At 34.9% G+C, this 20,112-nt stretch overlaps 4 protein-coding genes and 1 long non-coding RNA gene across 8 annotated transcripts; 2 read left to right on the forward strand and 3 right to left on the reverse strand.

The window, feature by feature from the left end:
- Positions 1-1,611: 1,611 nt before the first annotated feature.
- On the reverse strand, positions 1,612-18,181 carry LOC116168529. 2 transcript variants are annotated; one of them, XR_004144778.1, is made up of 5 exons: positions 17,817-18,181; positions 17,352-17,537; positions 12,572-17,294; positions 2,657-3,412; positions 1,612-2,369 (listed from the first exon to the last, which is right to left on the reverse strand). It is a non-coding gene; the product is annotated as an uncharacterized LOC116168529 (long non-coding RNA). The 2 variants fall into 2 exon arrangements; XR_004144777.1 differs by lacking the exon at positions 1,612-2,369 and having other exon boundaries at positions 2,468-3,412; positions 17,817-18,171.
- On the forward strand, positions 3,449-5,240 carry LOC116168501 (putative nuclease HARBI1). Of its 2 annotated transcripts, none has more exons than XM_031484383.1 (4): positions 3,449-3,846; positions 4,030-4,176; positions 4,230-4,518; positions 4,565-5,240. In XM_031484383.1, exons 1-4 carry the CDS (start codon positions 3,578-3,580, stop codon positions 5,108-5,110), a joined length of 1,251 nt encoding a protein of 416 aa, XP_031340243.1. In that variant the 5' UTR covers positions 3,449-3,577; the 3' UTR covers positions 5,111-5,240. The 2 variants fall into 2 exon arrangements, with proteins under 2 accessions (XP_031340243.1, XP_031340253.1); XM_031484393.1 differs by having other exon boundaries at positions 4,230-4,497.
- On the reverse strand, positions 5,129-9,148 carry LOC116168490. Its single transcript, XM_031484370.1, has 4 exons — positions 8,955-9,148; positions 5,613-8,831; positions 5,368-5,563; positions 5,129-5,319 (listed from the first exon to the last, which is right to left on the reverse strand). The coding sequence occupies exon 2, from the start codon at positions 8,155-8,157 to the stop codon at positions 6,751-6,753; it is 1,407 nt and encodes a 468-aa protein (XP_031340230.1). The 5' UTR covers positions 8,158-8,831; positions 8,955-9,148; the 3' UTR covers positions 5,129-5,319; positions 5,368-5,563; positions 5,613-6,750.
- LOC116168510 (protein ANTAGONIST OF LIKE HETEROCHROMATIN PROTEIN 1-like) lies at positions 9,305-11,505 on the forward strand. Of its 2 annotated transcripts, none has more exons than XR_004144775.1 (4): positions 9,305-10,108; positions 10,158-10,282; positions 10,334-10,764; positions 11,372-11,505. XR_004144775.1 is itself a non-coding variant. In XM_031484406.1 (4 exons), the coding sequence occupies exons 1-4, from the start codon at positions 9,335-9,337 to the stop codon at positions 10,641-10,643; spliced, it is 1,158 nt and encodes a 385-aa protein (XP_031340266.1). In that variant the 5' UTR covers positions 9,305-9,334; the 3' UTR covers positions 10,644-10,691. The 2 variants fall into 2 exon arrangements, 1 of the variants encoding a protein (XP_031340266.1); XM_031484406.1 differs by lacking the exon at positions 11,372-11,505 and having other exon boundaries at positions 9,305-9,881; positions 9,933-10,108; positions 10,334-10,691.
- LOC116168520 lies at positions 9,513-12,390 on the reverse strand. The gene is made up of 4 exons (XM_031484420.1): positions 12,178-12,390; positions 11,998-12,125; positions 11,785-11,898; positions 9,513-11,571 (listed from the first exon to the last, which is right to left on the reverse strand). The coding sequence occupies exons 2-4, from the start codon at positions 12,107-12,109 to the stop codon at positions 10,715-10,717; spliced, it is 1,083 nt and encodes a 360-aa protein (XP_031340280.1). The 5' UTR covers positions 12,110-12,125; positions 12,178-12,390; the 3' UTR covers positions 9,513-10,714.
- Positions 18,182-20,112: the final 1,931 nt, after the last annotated feature.

The following is a 20,112-nucleotide window of genomic DNA, read 5'->3' on the forward strand; positions in this document are numbered from 1 at the left end:
TCTAATATTAATTTAAGTATGAACTTGTTACAAATTTTTTTCCACCCTCTACGAATTTTTTTATGTTTTTACTAGTGTAGGGTGGATTAACCCCTTAAACTCTAAATATTTGCAAAGCTATACGTTCATAGCACTTCTTATATTAGTATCTAATGTTAATTTAAGTATAAACTTGTTACAAATTTTTTTCTACCCTCTAAGAATTTTTTAATGTTTTGTTTTTAGTGTAGGGTAGATTATACCTTTATATTTTAAATATTTGCAAAGTTATATCTTTGACAATTGGGTACTAACCCTTTAACCCTATTTTTTTTAGTAATAAATTATAATTTCGAAGTATTTATATGGTCCACTGTAAAAATTCGTTTCTCATTTCTGAAGCTGATGCTAACTTCAACGACGTATTAGGGAAACGTAGGACCCAGGATAATTAATAATTCATAATGTTTCTAAGAATTTTAAATGTACTACTTGTGATTATGAAACAAATTATAAATTTGATCTTAACAAACACCTTTTAAAAAGTAAAGTTTTGAAGGATTTTAAATGTGGTATTTGTGATTATGTAATCTATTAATGCTTGTGGGTTCTGGTTTTCTCAGACTAATTCGCGGATTCCGTCTCAAGAAACCATCCAGCCAGTCTCTGCCGGCAAGTCTTTTTTGTTCGGAGAATGGATGCTTCAAATTCTTCTTTGATGCATAGTCAAAGGCGCAACGCTTGATTTCTTCTGGTGTTAAACCAAAAAAAAGTTTTGAAAGTCTAATAACGGTCATTGCTAATTCTTCTTCTTTCTCCTTAGAAAACACTGGTCTTCTTCCAAAGGTAGGGGCTGCAACATTTCCAATTGCTAATCTTCCTTGTAATGTGCTGCGTGGGATTGAAAATGCCCGAGAAACTTCTCGAACTTTTCTTCCGGCAATCACAGCACTTACAGCATTATACATATCTTGGGCAGTCCATTGTCCTTTACTGGAAGTCCTTCCGTATTTACAAGGCATCTGTAGAGTTCACGATTTTAACAATCGTACGATTAAATGAATCGGGGTAATCACGGCCGGCCGGCATTTCCCGCAACGATGTGGCCGTTATTGCCCCATATATACACTACAGTCAAGATTATGGTGCTGTGGTGTGAAAACTTAATAGACCATCGTATAGCTACTTTAAAGACGTTTACAACAGTGTATAATTCATTATGTTAATATAAGTTTATCATAATGTTACTTACCTAATCAATAACAAAATAAAAAGCAAAAGATCGGCAGGACCTGACGACTTTCCTTGTTTTTTGGTTCGTATAATCTCTCACGTAATTGTGAGGCCCTTAACATTTTTAATTAGGTAATTTATCCTTTTTAAGTGGCGCGTTTCCAGAAGCCCTTAAACTGGCAAAAATTATCCCAGTTCACAAAAAGGGGAATAAATACACTCCAAACAATTTTAGACCTATCTCTATAACATCCGTCTTCTCAAAAATTTTTGAGTATTGCTTTTTGGATAGACTAGAAAGATTTATTGAAAAATGTAAAACATTGATACCTAACCAGTTTGGCTTTAGACCTAATAAATCCACAACTGATGCAATTCTTTTCTTCTACGATACAGTGCTTCAGTCGATAGGGAAAAAAGAACTGCCTATTGGGATATACTGCGATATCACGAAAGCATTTGACTGTGTCAACCATAATCTACTGTTACAGAAATTGTCTTGCTACGGCGTCAGAGGCACTGCCCTGAATTGGCTGGAAAAGTTTCTAAAAAATCGAACGCAGTAGGTATGTCTCATTGCGACATAGTAATAAGGGATACACTACTAACATTAATTCAGACATCATAAAGCTAAACGTGGATACACCCACACTCCGATGATGAATCGCGTTGAGGATATATATTTTTTTTATTTTCTTTACCTTTCCGTCTTTGCAATGCCGTGTTTCTGTTTTCTCTTTCTATTCTTGCTTTTTTTAATTTGATCTCCTGCTTCTTTTTTTCTTTTGCTTGCTTATCTTTTTCCCTTTTCTCCAACTCTCTTTTCACCGGAGTACTTGATATGTGTAGCGAAGGCAATTTTGCCCTTTGTTTTCTAACTTTCGGTGCAGCACTTGGCATGGGTGGTAAACCTATCGGTTCTTTTGTAGGGGTTCTTTCCCATACACGAGGAGTGTCCGTTTCTTCGCTAATAATACGAGAAGGTCCAGCTACAGGGCTAATGGCTCGAACAGGAGAAGAAGCTTCCTTGGTTCTCAACCTTGGCATTGAACTGTTATCGATCACATTTTGGCATGGTTCATTTTCTTCTTGTCCTTTCGCAATTTTAGCAGTTTCTTCGCGTACTTGTGCATGTTTAGTAGATGGATCTGGTTTTTCTGTAACAAGGGAGGGCTCAAAATCACTGTCATTAAATATCTGGGAGTTCAGTGGTGTTAGGTTTGATGTGGAAATTAGCCAGGAAGCAATAACTCGGTTAATTACATTTATATATTGAAAAGGAACATTGAGAAAAAGAACTTAATACAAAACACAAGGTACAGCTAAAACGACATTCACACACTCCTACCTTAGTTTTCTAACTCAATGCTCCTACCTTACATGTGCAGTGTTGCCACTACTACTTAATTGCTATAGGTTTGTAAACTAAAATGTGTATACTAACAAGTGGAAGTAGTCCTGTGGATTTAAAGGCTCTCTCAGCATTACGAGTTGTAGCTACTGTGCTGTAGGCCACGTTGAACATACCAGCAACATCTTTAATTCCAATGGTTTGTCCTGGATGTTCCATCAAAAAATCATTGCAGGCACGACTGTATGCTGTTTTGAACGGACCGTAGAAACCAACATCAAGTGGCTGCATACGATGGCTTGTATGTGGCGGAAATCCTAGGATAGTAATGTAATTTTCGCGGCACATGTTTACAGCCTGCAATGTTACGTGCGACGAATGATTGTCCATGAGTAGGAGGATTTGGTTAGAATTGCTCGGCCTAACATGTTTTACAAAATGTTCTAACCATTGGACAACTGTTTCAGATTTCATCCAGCCTGACTCATTGCAAGCGGCTCCTGATCCAGTTGGGGCGTTAGCCAAAAAGTGCGACTGCATACGTACACGTGGATAAATAAAGAAAGAGGGCACGTAGTGGCCGGTTGCATTGAAGCAGCACGCAACACTGACGTTCACGCCCCGTTCGCCCGAAGAGACTTTTACAACTCGGCGGTTTCCAGTTGGGCTCAGTACATTTGGTGTCTTGGTGGGTACTGTTGAGCAACCAGTTTCATCTATGTTGTAGATCTGTTGAGGTTCAAATTTCTTGTTTGCAAGGATTTCTTTATAGAGATCGAAGAATGATTCGACGTTATTTTTGTAACATAATGTACAAGTTAGGTACATGCGCCACTACCGGACGTCAACCTACAGACGACATCGGTTCAATCAATAATGGGTACGGTCGGAAATTTACTTCAAAAAGTATCAGTAATTAAAGTAATGCAATCGCAGTAAAGCGGTTATTTATTAAATTTTACTCAAAATACTGAAGATGCTGTAATAATTTTCGACCGCTTGTTTTGCAATTATATGCTTTTGACAACTGATACCTACTTAACCTCAATTATTCTCTATTGTGTATATTGCCTTATTGCCACAATGGATTCTGAAAGTATAGTTCCTTTAATTGTTAATAATATTTTGAGTATTTTGGACGATTCAAGTTCTGATGATGATGAATTTCTAGTATTAACACATTTGATGAATGTGAGTGATTCCACTCGTTTAACGAGAATTGAACATTATGTGGAAAATGTGGTTCATTTATATTCAGATGATCAATTCCAATCACATTTTAGGTAGGTATGGAGTTATATAGTTAGTTCAAACTGTGTGTTACAAGGGTTCTGGGGTTTCAAATCCCAAGTAAGCCTCTGGTACAGCACGGCTGTCTGTGTTTGTATAGTGGGTCGTTGTTAGCCTACTATACAATAAGAATAAGGTCAATTAAAGTATTAAGTCACTAATTGTAATATTTGTAGAATGCAACGAAAAACATTTGACTTTATTTTGTCTTTAATTGGACCAAAAATTAGTGAAAACGTGGTCAAACCTGGACGACCAAGTGTATCCCCAGAAACACAATTGCTGCTTACGTTGTGGATTCTTGGAACACCTGATTCCTATAGGTGGGTCTACAGTTTCTACTTTTATCTACCTATTTTCAATGACCTTTTAATAGATCTGTATCGGATCGTTTTAATGTCGGAAAAGCAACTGCCGTTATCTCCGTAAGAAGAGTAGTAAAAGCGTTGTATGATCATGTACATACATTTATAAAATGGCCAATAGCAGATGAAATGGAAACAAGTATAAGAGTATTTCGAGCTGTAAAAGGCTTTCCAAATGTTATAGGTGCAATTGATGGCACCCATATTAGCATAACTGCTCCTAAGAATAATGCAGAAGCTTATGTGAATCGAAAAGGGTATCATTCAATGCAATTACAGGTAGGTAGTTATTTTCTGCAGGTACATGCTTGTGTAGTTAGCTGTTAGCTTACTACTTTTATTGTAGGCCGTCTGTAACGAAAATGGAATGTTTATTCATTGTTTCACTGGATATCCGGGAGCTGTCCATGATCAGCGAGTATTCCAAAACTCGGATTTACCAGAATTTTTTAGAAATGACACACAATTTCCAGATGATGTACACATTTTGGGAGACGCAGCATATAAGTTGCATAAGCATCTTATGGTACCATTTAAAGACAATGGTCATTTAACAGACATACAAAAAAATTTTAACATGTGTCACTCATCTACAAGAATGGCAATCGAAAGGGCATTTGGACTTCTCAAAGGCAGAATGCGGAGATTGTTAGATACTCTACCAATGACACGAGAAGATCTTATACCAAAGTACATCATAACGTGTTGCATTCTTCACAATATCTGCCTTTTAAAACAAGACCAATTTCAACCATTAGCTGTAGCTATTTCAAATAATGCAAGTGCTGTGGAAATACTGGCAACACGAGAACCGGATGGTGGAGGAAGAGATGTAGCCATAAGAAAACGGGATGTAATCGCTGCTGAATTACCTATGCAAATTGGTGCATGATTTTTACAAATAACGAGGATACGAATGAAAATAAATTTATTATACATTAATAAAAATAATTAGGTATTAGTATCATTACTTTTTCGAAATGTTATCAACAAGTGTGCGTAATAAACTTAATGCTTCTGTACTTTTCTCCATTCTTTCTTTATGATGCTTTTCTTTATCTTCTCGCAACTTGTTTAAAATGTCCACCAATTTTCTATTCTCTACAAAGCGAAATAAAAAATAAAACATTTAAATTTATGAGTTCATACTTTTTGGTGATTGTTTTTTCTTCCCCTCCGTTTTTGGTGAATTTTTGTTCGCTATTGCACATGTTGCTGAGGTAGAAGGTGTAATTGATGTACTGGTAGAGCTACTACTGGCAGCACTATTTACGCTCGCACTACTACTACTGGCTAAAGAAACTGGTACTAACCATGGTTGAGAAGAAAATATTTCATCCATTGCCTAATTATAATACCATAAATATTTATGTGTATCCATACAAAATACTTACTTCCAAATACGGCCAATCTTTTCTATCATTTCCCGATACTTTATTATGGTCCTTGACCTTTTTATATTGCCTTTTCAAAGTTGCAAGTTTTGTCTTACACTGACTGGCAGTGTACGTATAACCATGTTTAGCCATTAATTCGGCAATACTATTCCAAAAAGCTTTTTGTTTCACCTTCCCCTTCACTAATACATCCTGTTTTTCTCCATACAGGTTTAACAACAAAGTTACTCCTTCAAAGGACCAACGGCATAAATCTAAGTACAAATCTTGTTATAAATATTTCACTTATCAGTGTACTTACCATCAGTAGGGTAAAGACGTATAAGAGTACGCACTTAGTGATTGAAGTGAAATAATGTCCTCATTTTTATGTAGATATATTGATTTAATATGTCTTTGGTAAAAATGAGTGTTTCATAATTTATTATTAGTTATTACCACACTATGTTATTACTTAAATATGAGATAATTAACTTTATTTGTAACTCTGTATATGCGTACTCTTATACATAGACTTGTATAAGAGTACGCATGACAATGCTAAAGAGTACGCATATACTTTTTGAATGTAAAAGTGGTATGAAGAATCAAATATAATGAGAACAAACGTTTATTTAGAGATTATAGAAAAAAGAAACAATAGAAATAGAAAATACAATCAACTTATTCACTCTTCACAGCTGGCACAAACAAAATTTCCTGTTACATAGGTTGTACATGATTCTTCCCACCATTTGTTGCATTCAGAACATTTAATCCAGTCATCTTGAGACTTGGAATATAGTTCCCCACATCCTGGACAGCTCACGTCCTTTTCATCTTTGTCATTGTGTTTTTTCTTTTGCTGTTTTCGTGATGTTCCAGATCCTGAACTACTAACTACTAATTTTCTTTTCATTTTATCTGCTTTCCTTTCTTGTTTAGTTGTTTTTGCTTGAACCAGTTCCTCTAGTTCGTTTTTGAATGGGGTACTGGATAGTATTTCCGATTTCTGAGATCTAGATTTACAACGATTTGGCTTATCTTGTATTTGCGGCAAAGGTAAAATATCTGAAACTGGTATCGATTGATTGAAATAATTTTCTTCCACTCCTTGCAAAGTGTTTGGTATCACCACACCATCTTCACACACTATTTAACTATTGATAATATCTAATGATGGTGTCACGTGCATGACATCGTTGCTGACTGGTGGTGGTGTTATGTCCAATGGAATAGATAATTCGGCCTCCGAAATTTCTTCATTAGGCTGGTTATTTGATAAAACTGTGTTAATTATCACGTTCTGTTCCATAGCTTCGGTGACATTATTTTCATTTGTATTAGAACTGGTAGGAAAATCTGTGACCAAGGACGGTGCAAAATCAAGATCATCAAACTTATCTGGATTGTAGGGATAGATTCCAGTCGCCTTGAATGAATTTTCGGCCTTTTGAATGTTTGCAACGGTAGTGTAAGCAATGTTAAATAGTCCGGCGACTTGAATTTGTGTTATCACCTTCCCGGGATTATTTGTCATCCATTTATCACATTCTCTGCTGTATGAATTTTTCAAAGGGCCAAAGAAGCCAACGTCTAGGGGCTGCATCTTGTGGCTTGCATGGGGAGGTAAAGATAACAAATCTATGTGATTTTCCCTGCAATATTGTATGGCTTGTAAATCGCGATGTGAACTATGGTTATCAAGTATCAAAAGTATTGGATTTTCAGCGCTAGGTTTGGTGCAGTTCTTAAAATGAACCAACCACTGGCAAAATAACTCTGTATTAATAAATCCAGATTCAGACACCATTTTATAGGTACCCGTTGGTGCATTTAAAAAGAGCTCCTCTTTCATTCTTTTCCTGGGGAATATCATTGCTGGAGGAATGTACGTTCCTGTGGCGCTCATACAACATACAGCGGTTACAAGCTGTCCTCGGTCAGCACTCGCCACTTTTCCCACCAGTTTCTTACCTTTGCTACTTAATACCTTAGGTAATTTATTCGGCACTGTTGACAACCCCGTTTCGTCCATGTTGTAAACTGAACTTGCTATGTATTTCCTCTTTTCGTACAAAATTTTAAGATTTTCATAAAATCTGTTCACCTGAACTTTATTGAATCCCATGATTCGACCCATTGCACATTTCTCTGGTTGACGAAGTGATATATTATGCCGGTGACAAAAACCTTTTATCCAAGATGGGCCTGCCATTTTTGTGATTTTGTTGAATCGATGTTGAATGTTATTGACTTGAGCAAACTTAAATGCTGCTATTTGTAGATTCTTCTTAGTAATGCCATAAAATCGCGAATCTAAATCTCGTACCTGCTGTGCCAATTCAATTTCCATATTTTCAGGAATATCACTTCGAAATCGCCCTAACGATTTCGGAATAGTGCCACATTTTAATCGTTTTCGTAGGGTAGCTTCATTTATACCCATTTCTCTAGCTATACTTCTCTTACTACAGCCTTCAGTGATTTTACGCTTTATATCTTCCAAATTTTCCTCTGTAAAAACCAGCTTTCGGTCACTTTTTCTTTTGTATCGGCTCATACTCGTTTACTAGCAAACTAAAAAATAGGAAATTATTAAGACTATTTCGCTATTTAGACAGTAGGAAAGCATAAAAACCTTCTCGTGTATAAGAGTACGCAGTGCGTGCTCTTATGCTTTCAAAACTGCGTACTCTTAGACATACGTCAGAATTTTGGCATTATAAGCAATGTCTCGAAAAAAATAGCCACCCAATTAATTGTAGCTAAGAAAATAGTACGTAAGGTTATTTAGAAGCAAGAAATTGCATTAATCAATCTACAGAGTGAACACTTACCTCCAAAAACACTAAAAACTGACCCCTAGAAACTACAGTGTGAACAAGCGGGAACTTATAATCGCCATATTGTAAAAACAGCTTTGGTAATACAGATATCTGCTTTTGCCTGTATTAGAATGTGCAATTTACAATGGGCCGAGCCGCTCAAAATATCAAATAGATGGGAGTATATATTCAAAATAAAGGTGCGTACTCTTATACACCCGCGTACTCTTATACGCCTTTACCCTATCGTATCCGCTTTGTGGCGAAGTTGGTTCTGTGTAACCTTCAGTGGGATTATCGTGCACAGCAGCCTCGACATCAGCAGCTGAATCCGTGTGATCTTCCGTGGCATTATTGTGCATTCCATTAATTACAGCATGTTGCAATAAAGTAGATGCAAATGCCATGTCTACAAGTTAGAGAAATATTAGTAAGTCAAAGTAACATAATTATTGTATATATAATTGATATGAATACATAACAATTGTAGGTAATTAGGTATGCATCTTTTTTGGTTTACATACTAACATACCTTGTGTTGCCCTTGCATGATCTTCAACACTCAGCATTAGTTTATATTGTTTTTTGTGTTCGACGTCTACTAAAACTAATTCTCGCGTCTCCATGTCCATATTTCAGAAAAATTCACACTATTTTACTTTCACAAAAATATAACCTCAAAACGTGTTTACATTTACTTCGTTTACACCAGAAGTGATTTCTTGCGAGGTAACTTACGTGTACCTGAGTATGTACCAGTATGCTGGAAGTTACCTATTACATCACCGTTAATGACGTAATTGGTTGTATGGAAGTAAGATCACCTGAAAATCGAAAGTTAGGCATAACATAACCTTGTTTTGTTTCTGTGTTTTTGTTGTAATTTTTACTTGTACCTATGTGACATAGGCTATGTCGATATTAAGTAATAATAGTATGTGGATGAATGCATTATTAGAAGAGTTTTGTATAGATGATACTTTGACCACAAGTGTGCACATAGTAATGCATTTTCTATTAAAAGCCGTTCCTGAGTGGACCAAATTTATTGTATTGCAAAAGCAAAGGAAATGCCATTTTCGTATGCCACTTTGTTATGAGGAATGGATAACAAACTATCTTGATACCGATTTTTTTATTCATTTTCGAATGATAAAGTCAACATATTTCAAATTGACCACTGCAATTGGAAAAGAATTAACAGTAAAAAAATACAGAGGAGGGTTTGAAATAATACCTCTAAAGAAAGAAATCCTAATCACTCTCTGGTACCTTGCCAAAGGAGAAACGTTAGTGTCGATCAGTGATAGATTTAATGTTAGCGTGTCAAAAGCTTTCTATATTACCATGAAAATTATTAAAGTTATCTGCTCTCTTATGCCTATTTATATTAAGTGGCCTAATGCGGAAGATTGCGAACAAATTGCAAATGATTTTCAACAGCGTTGTAATTATCCAGGTAAGGACATTTTTAAACCGCACAGCAATCAGCGTAATATGTTGTTCCTAGATGTGATTGGTGCTATTGACGGTTGCCACATAACTTGTAAAATACCCAAGGAGCAGCATGACAGTTATCAGGATCGCAAGTTTTGCCATTCCATTACCCTTCAAGGAGTGTGTATTTCCTCCAGATTATTTACTAATATTTCTGTTGGTTATCCAGGATCTGTGCATGATGCACGAGTAAGATAGTTTATGCAAACCTACAATCATGCTGTTAATAGTTTTGTAGATACTTAGAGAATCGGACTTGGGAAAAATCTGTGAAACTAACTGTTTCAATCTGTTTTACGGTAGATACCACTTGGTGGGAGATTCCGCATATCCATTAAGGTCATGGTTAATAACTCCGTATAGGTAGACACAAATACAAATAATTGCACATAGGTATTTATTGTTGTGGTTTAGGAACACTGGAATTATGCCGCTGCAACGGAAACACAACTACGCACATAGTGTGACACGGGTTGTAATCGAAAATACTTTCGGCATGTTGAAAGGCCGTTGGAGGATTTTAAATTTTGTTAATGTATATACCATTGAAAAGGCTATTGATATTATAACCGCATGTTGTATACTGCATAATTTTTGCTTGTTAACTTGTGATATATATGAAGTAGATGTCACATCAAGTGAACATGATAGTTGTGATACTTATATTGGCCGTAGAGATCGTGAAGGGGCTAGAAAACGCGATTTGATATCACAAACTCTTTAATTCCTTTGTAAAAAAATTATAAATACTGATTTTGCTTGAATAGATATACATATAAAAATATAAACAATTTTTTAATCATCATCATCGCTATCACTAGAATGTCTTCTTCTTTTTCTTGTAGTTTTTTTAACCATTGATTCAAATAACGAAACTATTGTGGCTTTATGGGCATTTTGCTGCTCTAACAATTTATTCTGTGTAGTCATGAGGTTTTCTAATACCTTAAATTGGGAAGTTTGCATATCAATGTTTTCCTTATGCATCGTCAATAATGTTTGTATGACATCTGCTTTGGGTGGTTTTACCGATTTACGTATATTTTGGAAATGAGAATCTAGGTGTGGTGTATGGGATCTTGATAATGGGGTAGAGGATTCGAGTAGATGGGAAGATGATGTGGGTGTCTGTGATCGGGAGGAAGATGACGTGGGGGTGAGTGGTTGCTGGGAAGTTGTTGCACATGGCTGTGGTTGATGGATTACATTTAATTCATCTTGAGTATCTGCTAATTGCAGTGAATCCTTAATATGCCCTAATGTTATTTTGTGTTTATCACCCAAAATGTTATGTAATAGGTCATAATGAGGTGGTGGTTCCCGTGCTTCACCTCCTGTTGTTTTTACATGTTTTATAAAATTTATGTACATTTTGGTCAAATTCTGAAATTTTTGATAGCATTTTTTCCCTCCTTCTTTAGGATTTAGGGGAAATCCAGCACTACCTAGAAGCTCTGCAATTTTCCCCCATATAGACATTTTTACAGTTTTTTTGTCCGCAAATAAAGTTTGAAATTTTGCAGAGTTCCTTAGTTCCAACATGTATTCTGTAGCACGCCTATCAAGGTCGGTCGGTTTCCCTCTACTGCTCCAGATTTCTTGGTCGGTTTCAGCAGCTGCGACTGCGGTTTCAATAGTTTCAGGAGTTTCATCTGTAAACATTATGGTATAATTGAATTCATTCCGATAGCTTTAATATACTAAAAACTATAATTATTTTGCCTTAAGGGTCCCATATACGATACGATTGATCTGTAGAAACAGTGACATATCCTTTTAGATTGATCGTAACAACGGTTCACTCCTTATATGGAGTTTTGTAAGTATATTATAATGCTTATCGTAATGGATAAACGTCTACATACCAGAAATTCGAGAGATATCTATGTCGGCAATTGAAGTGCCTTTGCATACACCGAATTGTTCTAAAAATCCTTCCTCTATTGCCCTTGATATGTACTCTAGCACAAAATTGGCATCTACAAACAAAATGTGTTTATTTCTGTTATGTGTGGTTTTAGTAAGTATTATACGAACACATGCCTTTTGAGGTTCACTGATATAAGCAATTAACCTACCTGTTTTTAGTGCTGTTGCAACCACCCCACTATCCGAAAATGTTACAATTTCATTGTTAATTAAGAACTTCACCTCCACTAAAGTATCATCATCTTCTAGACTATTATCCATTATACCTATAAGTAATCTAGAATATAAAGTAACTATCAACCAAGAACTAATGTAAACTCACTACTCACATGTAAACATAAATAAAAGAACCAACCTCACAAATTGAGGTTAGAAAGTTAACTTTACTATTGCTTACTCCAGGTTGAAGGTAGGTAAGGGCATGTTACTTGGTTAGTGGTTACTCTAGCATACTACAGTATGACGTGACGTCATTAGTTACTCGCCAGAAATTGAAAGCGGTCTTACTGAAGGTTACTTTTCTCGCCAGAAATCGCCTCAGGTATTTTTCAGAAGTAAAGTGAGTAAACTGCAGTAAATCTCGCGCATGCGTGCATTCAAGTAGGATGTTATTTTCAGTAATATAGCAGTAAATTTATAACCGCAGATTTGTGTATTTTTAGTAAATGTAGCACTTGAAGTAAATTTCCGACCGTACCCAATAAAGATGTTTAATAGAATTACCTTTATTATAATTTCAGCAGCCTAAGCTCCGAATATAACATGGTGTCAGGTGTAAACCGTAAGAAATATTAAAAAGTAAGAAAGAAGGCATCTAATAATAACAAGTAGTAAAGTACTGAAAATTTAATAAGAAGAAAAGTAAGGTTAAGCACGTGAAAATGGAATCGTCTTTCAAGCCACCTCCGAATTTGGTGTTTGACCAACAATTAAACAAGAATTTTGAGATGTTTAAGAATGCTTTTGATATATACATGGAAGCATCAGGTTTAAGTACTGCCGAAGAAAAAAGAAAAATTGCGATATTTCTCAATGTAGCGAGAGAAGAAGCACAAGAAGTATACACAACGCTAGGTCTCACTAATGAACAAAAGGCAAAGTATGATGAAGTAATTAAAGCTTTTCAAGAGTACTGTAAACCGAGAAATAATGAAACGTATGATAGGTTTAAATTCTTCTCGAGGAACAAGAATACGGAAGAAACATACGACAGTTTCATAAAAGACTTGAAAGTTTTAGCGAAGCCCTGTAATTTTGGAGATCAGGAGGACTCACTAATACGGGACAGATTGATTTTAGGTATCACTGATGTAGTGCTGCAGGAGAGGTTACTACGGCAAACAAAACTAACTTTGAAGGATGCGGAGCAGCACTGCAGGCTCACCGAAGTTACCAGAAGGCAAGTTGAAGGCCTAAAAGAAGAGCATGCCAAGGTAGACATCATAAGAAAAGGAAAGAGAGATCAACTCGCAGCAACAGGTGGCAAGACAACAAAAACACCAGGTAATACGTATGATTGTCGTAAATGTGGGAGAAATCATCAAATAGCACAATGCTTTGCGTATGGACAAACGTGTCACAATTGTAATGGACTGAATCATTTTGCAATTGGGTGTAAATTTAAAAATTGGAATAAGAATAAGTTTATGCATGGAAAGAATGTTAGTAGTAAGAAAAACAAAATCAATAATTTAGAAGTAGCGGGTGTAGAGGACGATGATGATGATGACGATTGTTATATTGATTTAATTAGTTTAGATAAAATAGGGTGTGAAAGTAGCATTAAGCTATGGAAGGAAAATGTAACAATTAACGGTATTAAAATTTCTTTCAAATTAGACACGGGCGCACAGTGCAATGTGTTGCCTTTAAAATGGTTAGAGAAAGTACAAAAACAAAAAGAGTTAAAAGAAATAAATCAGACAATAATAACATATGGTAATAATAGAATAAAAGTAAAAGGATATGTAATTTTGAATTGCAAGTTAAGGAATACAGAGTATAAATTAAAATTTATTGTGGTAGATGTAGAAAGTGATCCAATTTTGGGATTAAATGCATGTGTAAAACTAAATTTAGTTGCAAGGCTTGATTCTGTCAGTCAGTTAAAAGAAAATGGGAGTAATGGAAGGGACCCAAAAGAAAAGTTAAAATTTGCATTTATAAATGAAAATAAAAATTTGTTTGAAGGTTTAGGTAAAATACCCATGGAACATAGAATTAAATTAAAAAATAATTATGTGCCATTTGTAAGCGTTTGTAGAAGGGTGCCAGACTCGCTAAAAGAAAAATTAAAAACGACTTTAGAGGAGCTGGTACAAAAAGGTATCATAGAAAAAGTAGAAGGTCCGTCTGAGTGGGTGAATAATATTGTAATCATAGAAAAACCAAATGGAAAGTTGCGGATTTGTTTGGATCCACAACAGTTAAATAAAAATATTTGTTTAGAACAATATCCTATACCCACTATTGACGAAATTGGAGTAAAATTAAAAAACAAAAGGGTTTTCAGTGTAGTAGACATGAAAGATGGATTCTATCAAATACCAATTGATAAGGAAAGCAGTAATTTATGCACGTTCATTAGCCCATTTGGTAAATTTAAATTTTTGAGGTTACCATTTGGATTATCAATAAGCCCTGAGGTATTTCAAAAAATTAATGAAAAAATTTTTCAAAATCTTGGAATAGGAATTTATTTTGATGACTGCATAATTGCTGGTAGGGATGAAAAAGAACATGATGAGTTAATGAACAAGTTTATAGAACGGGCAAAACAGTACAACATTAAATTTAATCCTGATAAATTACAATATAAGGTCAGTAAAGTCAAGTATTTAGGGCAGGAGTTTTCTCATGAAGGTGTAAAACCAGACCCTGATTATATTGAAGCGATCACATGTTTAAGTGAGCCGTCAAATAAGAAGGATTTATTAAAGATATTAGGTATGGTAAATTATTTGAGTAAATTTGTACCCAAACTATCAGAACTTTGTGGTCCTCTAAGAAAATTAATAAAAAATGATGTTGAGTTCATATGGGGTAATGAACAGAGAGAAACATTTAACAAATTAAAATTGAGCATTATTAATATTCCAACACTTAAAATATTTGATTCAAAGGAACCCATAGTAGTACAAACAGATGCAAGTCAGTATGGCATGGGTGGTGCTTTGTTGCAGGGAGGTAAACCAGTAGCATTCTGTTCTAGAAGTCTAACCGAAACTGAGACAAGATATGCTCAAATAGAAAAAGAGTATTTGGCCATTTGTTATAGTTTAAATAAATTTCATCAATTTATTTATGGAAAGCGAATAACAGTAAATTCAGATCACAAACCTTTAGTTGCAATACAGGAAAAAGATATAAATAAAATAACATCTAGATTGCAAAGAATGAGACTAAAAACACTAAAATATAATTTCAAAATAGAATACTTACCAGGAAAACAAATGTTTATTGCAGATCTATTGTCTAGATTTTATATAAATAAGAATACGATGGATGATCCTGAAATGTTAGAAGTAGTTCATTGTGTTGAAATGGAATTACCAATCTCAAGAGATAGGTTAGAGGAGATTATAAACAAAACAGAAACTGATCATACATTAAAAATAGTCAAGCAATTTTGTGAAAGTGGGTGGCCAAACCACAAAAGTCAATTTAACAATGCAGAGTTGAAACATTATTTTAAAATTAAAAATGAGTTAGTAACCAAAAATGGTATTATTTTCTATAATAATAAACTAGTTGTTCCAGAATCCTTAAGAAAATATATGTTACAACAACTGCACAAGGTTCATTTTGGGATAGAAAAAACAAAAAGGCGGGGTAGGAAACTTTTCTATTGGCCTAGACTTTCGTCAGACATAGAAAATTTTGTAACTAACTGTGGAGTTTGTAAAAAGTTTAGTAGGGCAAACGTTAAAGAGCCACTAATCCCTCATGAAGCTCCAGAATTACCTTTTGAAAAAGTAGGCTCAGATATATTAGAATTTAATCGAAATTCATATTTAGTGGTAGTTGACTATTATAGCAAGTGGATCGAACTGAAAAAATTAAATAACAAAACTGTTAAGGAAGTCATTACCAAACTGAAAGAAATTTTCTCTACCTTTGGAGTTCCATCCAAATTTGTATCAGATAATAATCCATATAATAGTTTAGAGTTTAAAAAATTTGCAAAAGAAATCAATATGGAACTAAGTTTTGCTAGTCCGAGGTATCCAAAATCTAATGGACTTGCAGAAAAAGCTGTAGGAATATGCAAAAACATGTTAAAAAAATGTGAAGAAACAAACTCTGAAATTTTTGGTCATCTGCTGGAGTATAGGGCAACCCCACTGTCTGGTTTAGATGAGTCGCCAGCAGAATTATTGAATAGCAGAATGTTACGTACAACATTACCAATTACTAAAACTCAATTAAAACCTAAAGTAGTTAACATAAATACAGAGGCAGTAAAGCAAAGACAAAAGAAAGCAAAGTTGTACTATGATCGGAATGCAAAAGCTCGTCCCGAGTTTAAAAACAATGAGCATGTCTATATAAAGAATGATCAAAATTCAAATTGGAGAACTGGAAAAATTATTAGTAAAGGTAGCACTCCCAGGTCATATGTAGTGTGCGATGAAAAAGGGTCAGTACTAAAACGAAATTCATGGTTTTTGAAAAAAGCGGGCACAGCTTCAATAACAAATCGAAGGTCAACTATTGATAGTAACATTGACATAGATGAGACAAACAGTACAGAGCAGGGTAGTGATAAGGTAGAAAATAGCGTAGATGATAAGGTAGAAAATAGTGTAGCTGTAGATGGTAAGGTGGAAAATCAAAGTGAAGGTGACAATAGTGATGGTGGAAGTGATAAATGCAAAAATCGTGAGGTAAACTCGGAACCAAGTACAAAACGATTAAAAAGAGAAATCAAAATGCCTATTAGATATAAGGATTATGTATAGGTTAAGTAAATTAGCATTAGTTTAAATTTGTAATCGAAGTTATCTTGTTGAAAGGGAGATGTAACATAATGTACAAGTTAGGTACATGCGCCACTACCGGACGTCAACCTACAGACGACATCGGTTCAATCAATAATAAAGATGTTTAATAGAATTACCTTTATTATAATTTCAGCAGCCTAAGCTCCGAATATAACAATTTTTGTTAAAGGCAGCCAACCTGGCAGCAGTACTTCGGGTTTACATAGTGAAAAATTAAATTTTGTCATGAAGGCTTGAACAAAATCTTTTCCTGCTCTTTTCTTATCTTTATTGAATCTATGTGGAATGTTAAGTGATTCCGCATAATCGAAAGCAATTCGGGCAAACTGTTCCCTAGTAACTCAAAAAGCTCTTCTATCTACATCCTCAACGTATTTTTTAAGATTCAGGAATTGATCTTCAGAAAATGTGGTTTTAAATCGTCCAGCACTTGTAGGGAAATTCTAAAAAAACAACATTTTTACTTAGTTGAGAGAATTATAATTAATTATAAGACCTACGTTATTGGGATAGTTTTGGCATAACGTCTTAAAGTCGCTTCCGGTATGTTAAACCTCTTTGCCGTGGCATTTACTGAATCTCCCTGCTTTACTTTGTTTAAAGCTTCAATCATACATTCGCGAGACCATCCCTGTCTATTTGTTTTCCTGTGATAGGTTTTGCCCATTATCGGTATTTTTGCAACACTATTTAAAAAAAAACAAAGGTAATAGGTATACATTTTACGAAAAAACAAACAAATTCAATTTTTTGGCAATGAGGATAAGATGACGAACATTTCGGGTAAAATGACGAATTCGTCATCTTAGCCGTATTGTTTATTCCGTCATCTTATCCGATGGGTTTTTTTCAGTTATGTCAAAATATATTTGCAATGAACATTAAAAGCGAATTGCGTCATCACTCAACGATATCAGAACACCAAATTCTGCCATTAAAAAAATCCTACAGATATAAGAACTTACCGTTTTCAATTTATACACTATTTAAGTGAATGAAAATATTACAACAACTGCACGAGTTTTTTAAGTAACTGGCATGGCTGACTTGTGAAGCACCCATAATATGGAAGCACCAAACATGCGCGAGTACCACGGGGGTGGGAGGTATCCTAATAGCGCGTAATTCAACTGTAGAAATCGGCGATATCTGGTGGTTGAGCCTTTCAACAAACGATTCGTCATCTTACCCGACTAGCCATCTTACCCTCCCTTCCCCTGCAACAATTTTATCGTTCGACGGAATTGTCTCACATTTGTGTCCCATGTAATACTTAAAGGCCCAGTGAAGCATAAATTGTGACTACATTGAAACTAAAGATAATATTCTTAGAAACGCAACAACAAAAATCCCGTGTCAGTGTCATGTCCCGTTTCCTAGTTACAGGGGTTTAAATATTTACTACGAATGCGGTGACGTCACCGCACCCACACTTACCGGTTATTATACATTTGCAGTTGCGTATTATCTGCCTAACGAGATATTACCACAGATTTAAATATACTACAGATGGATCATGAGATAGGCGATTGTGGAAACGCAACAAACGTTCCAGTTGCTAGCGCACCTATATGAATTTTATTAAATCGAAAGTTTTAGTTTGCGTCTCAGCTTAAAATAATCAGCAGGAGTCTGTATAACGATGGCATAGAAGGTTTTTACTATTGATGGTGCTGAAAAGCAATATGATATGAATTTTTTCTTCGTAATTAAAACAATGGGTCTTTGTATTGTGTGTTTGTGTTCAATTACGACCTTGTGTGGGCGTATCTGTGGCCGTTCTCTCTCCTTTAATTTAAATTAATAAAATCCAAGAACAATTTTTTTCTATAGAATGGTAGTTTCAGTTTCAGCCTGAAAATTAAAATTCTGTAATCAACTACTATCAATCGAAAGTTTTGATATGTCTATACGTTCATTCAAGGCATCGCCAAATGAAATTGAAACCAGGTGTAAAATTCTTGCAGAACAGCTTTTTATAACTACTCGAAAACTTCACTCGTTATCTGTTTGTTTATTTTATCTTAATTTTACTTCCCGCACTTCAGTAAGGGAGGTATTGCAGTGGGGTAAAAAATGACCCCTATCTTTTTTTACGGGAATACATCAAATACATGTTTTGAGGCACCAGGAATTCGAATCAAACAAAATCTCGATGATGTATACCGGGTGATTTATATCAAAGTTGTACTTTTTTAAATAGAACTCATCTATATTATTACATATTTCGATTACTTGGTCGATTTTAGTGTGACTTTATTTACACATGATATCTAAAATGAGTGGCTGAGCGTCATTTTTTAAAAAAATAGATGTCCAGTAAAAATTAAAAACGAAGTTTCCATAAAACTTAGAAGGTCATGACGCTGCAGTATTACTAATTATCACGTGTGCTTACCTACATACGCCGAAAGGTCAAAGTTAAACTTTTTTTGTGCTAAAAGAAATCACTGTCAATTTTCAAAATTTCAATCAAAGATAACTTGATTTTTTTTAATGAAACTACCCAGTTTTTTATTGCATCAAATGTAGGATTTGATTACCTTTCTAACGATATAAGCACGCCGTATTTACCTTTGATACATATTTTTGTAATTCAACCATTTCTAATAATACACAAGGTTTTTCGCTTTTCAAAGCCTCTCAGTAATTAATAGACCGTTAAAAGTTATAAACACCTATTCTAATTATAAAACAGGGAGTTATATTTAAAAAAGTGCAACTTTGATATAAATCACCCTGTATAACAATTGCAATTTCGTTGAAAATATTTTTAGGTTGTAGCCTGAAGAGTCCTTCAATATGCCCCGACAATGAATTTTAAATATTCTTTTCAAATCCTAAGTATTTAGTAATCGCGCTAATATCTCAAAATATATCGAAGTACTTTCTTCACTATTTTGTTCCGCATTATCATGCAGCCTTAGAAATTCATTACTATACCAAGAACAGAATGGTTCCACGTATATATCGTGGAAATTGTAACGTCTACTGCGGTCTCAACTGGGATGCAACATTTTCGATCTCACAGAAATTTGGTATCTGCGTCTCTTTAAGAGAAAAATAACGAAACCAAAATTGTTTTTGAAAATTCGAATTTTAACTGCAATTCTGGACCAGACATAGGCCTACGGTAGTTTTTAGCTCATTTTTTCAAAGTAGGATCGATGTCAAAACTCTAATTGCATCTTCATTTGTTCTTAATAGAAGCCTTTGGCCGGCTGACTGGCTGGTTGGATGGCTGCCTGGCTGGCAGCAAAT

Source organism: Photinus pyralis, unplaced genomic scaffold (genome assembly GCF_008802855.1).
Source record: "Photinus pyralis isolate 1611_PpyrPB1 unplaced genomic scaffold, Ppyr1.3 Ppyr1.4_LG1, whole genome shotgun sequence".
Classification (NCBI taxonomy): Eukaryota; Metazoa; Arthropoda; class Insecta; order Coleoptera; family Lampyridae; genus Photinus; species Photinus pyralis.

Bases quoted from the DNA above. Each gene is read 5' to 3' on its own strand.
- LOC116168510 (XM_031484406.1), top strand. From the start codon at position 9,335: ATGTCGATATTAAGTAATAATAGTATGTGGATGAATGCATTATTAGAA. The intron at 10,109-10,157 runs GTAAGATAGTTT...ATAGTTTTGTAG, and splicing joins GATCTGTGCATGATGCACGA to ATACTTAGAGAATCGGACTT. The intron at 10,283-10,333 runs GTAGACACAAAT...GTTGTGGTTTAG, and splicing joins TGGTTAATAACTCCGTATAG to GAACACTGGAATTATGCCGC.
- LOC116168501 (XM_031484383.1), top strand. From the start codon at position 3,578: ATGCTTTTGACAACTGATACCTACTTAACCTCAATTATTCTCTATTGT. The intron at 3,847-4,029 runs GTAGGTATGGAG...TAATATTTGTAG, and splicing joins CAATTCCAATCACATTTTAG to AATGCAACGAAAAACATTTG. The intron at 4,177-4,229 runs GTGGGTCTACAG...ACCTTTTAATAG, and splicing joins GGAACACCTGATTCCTATAG to ATCTGTATCGGATCGTTTTA.
- LOC116168520 (XM_031484420.1), bottom strand. From the start codon at position 12,109: ATGGATAATAGTCTAGAAGATGATGATACTTTAGTGGAGGTGAAGTTC. The intron at 11,899-11,997 runs GTAGGTTAATTG...TTTTGTTTGTAG, and splicing joins TGCAACAGCACTAAAAACAG to ATGCCAATTTTGTGCTAGAG. The intron at 11,572-11,784 runs GTATGTAGACGT...TAATGTTTACAG, and splicing joins AGATATCTCTCGAATTTCTG to ATGAAACTCCTGAAACTATT.
- LOC116168490 (XM_031484370.1), bottom strand. From the start codon at position 8,157: ATGAGCCGATACAAAAGAAAAAGTGACCGAAAGCTGGTTTTTACAGAG.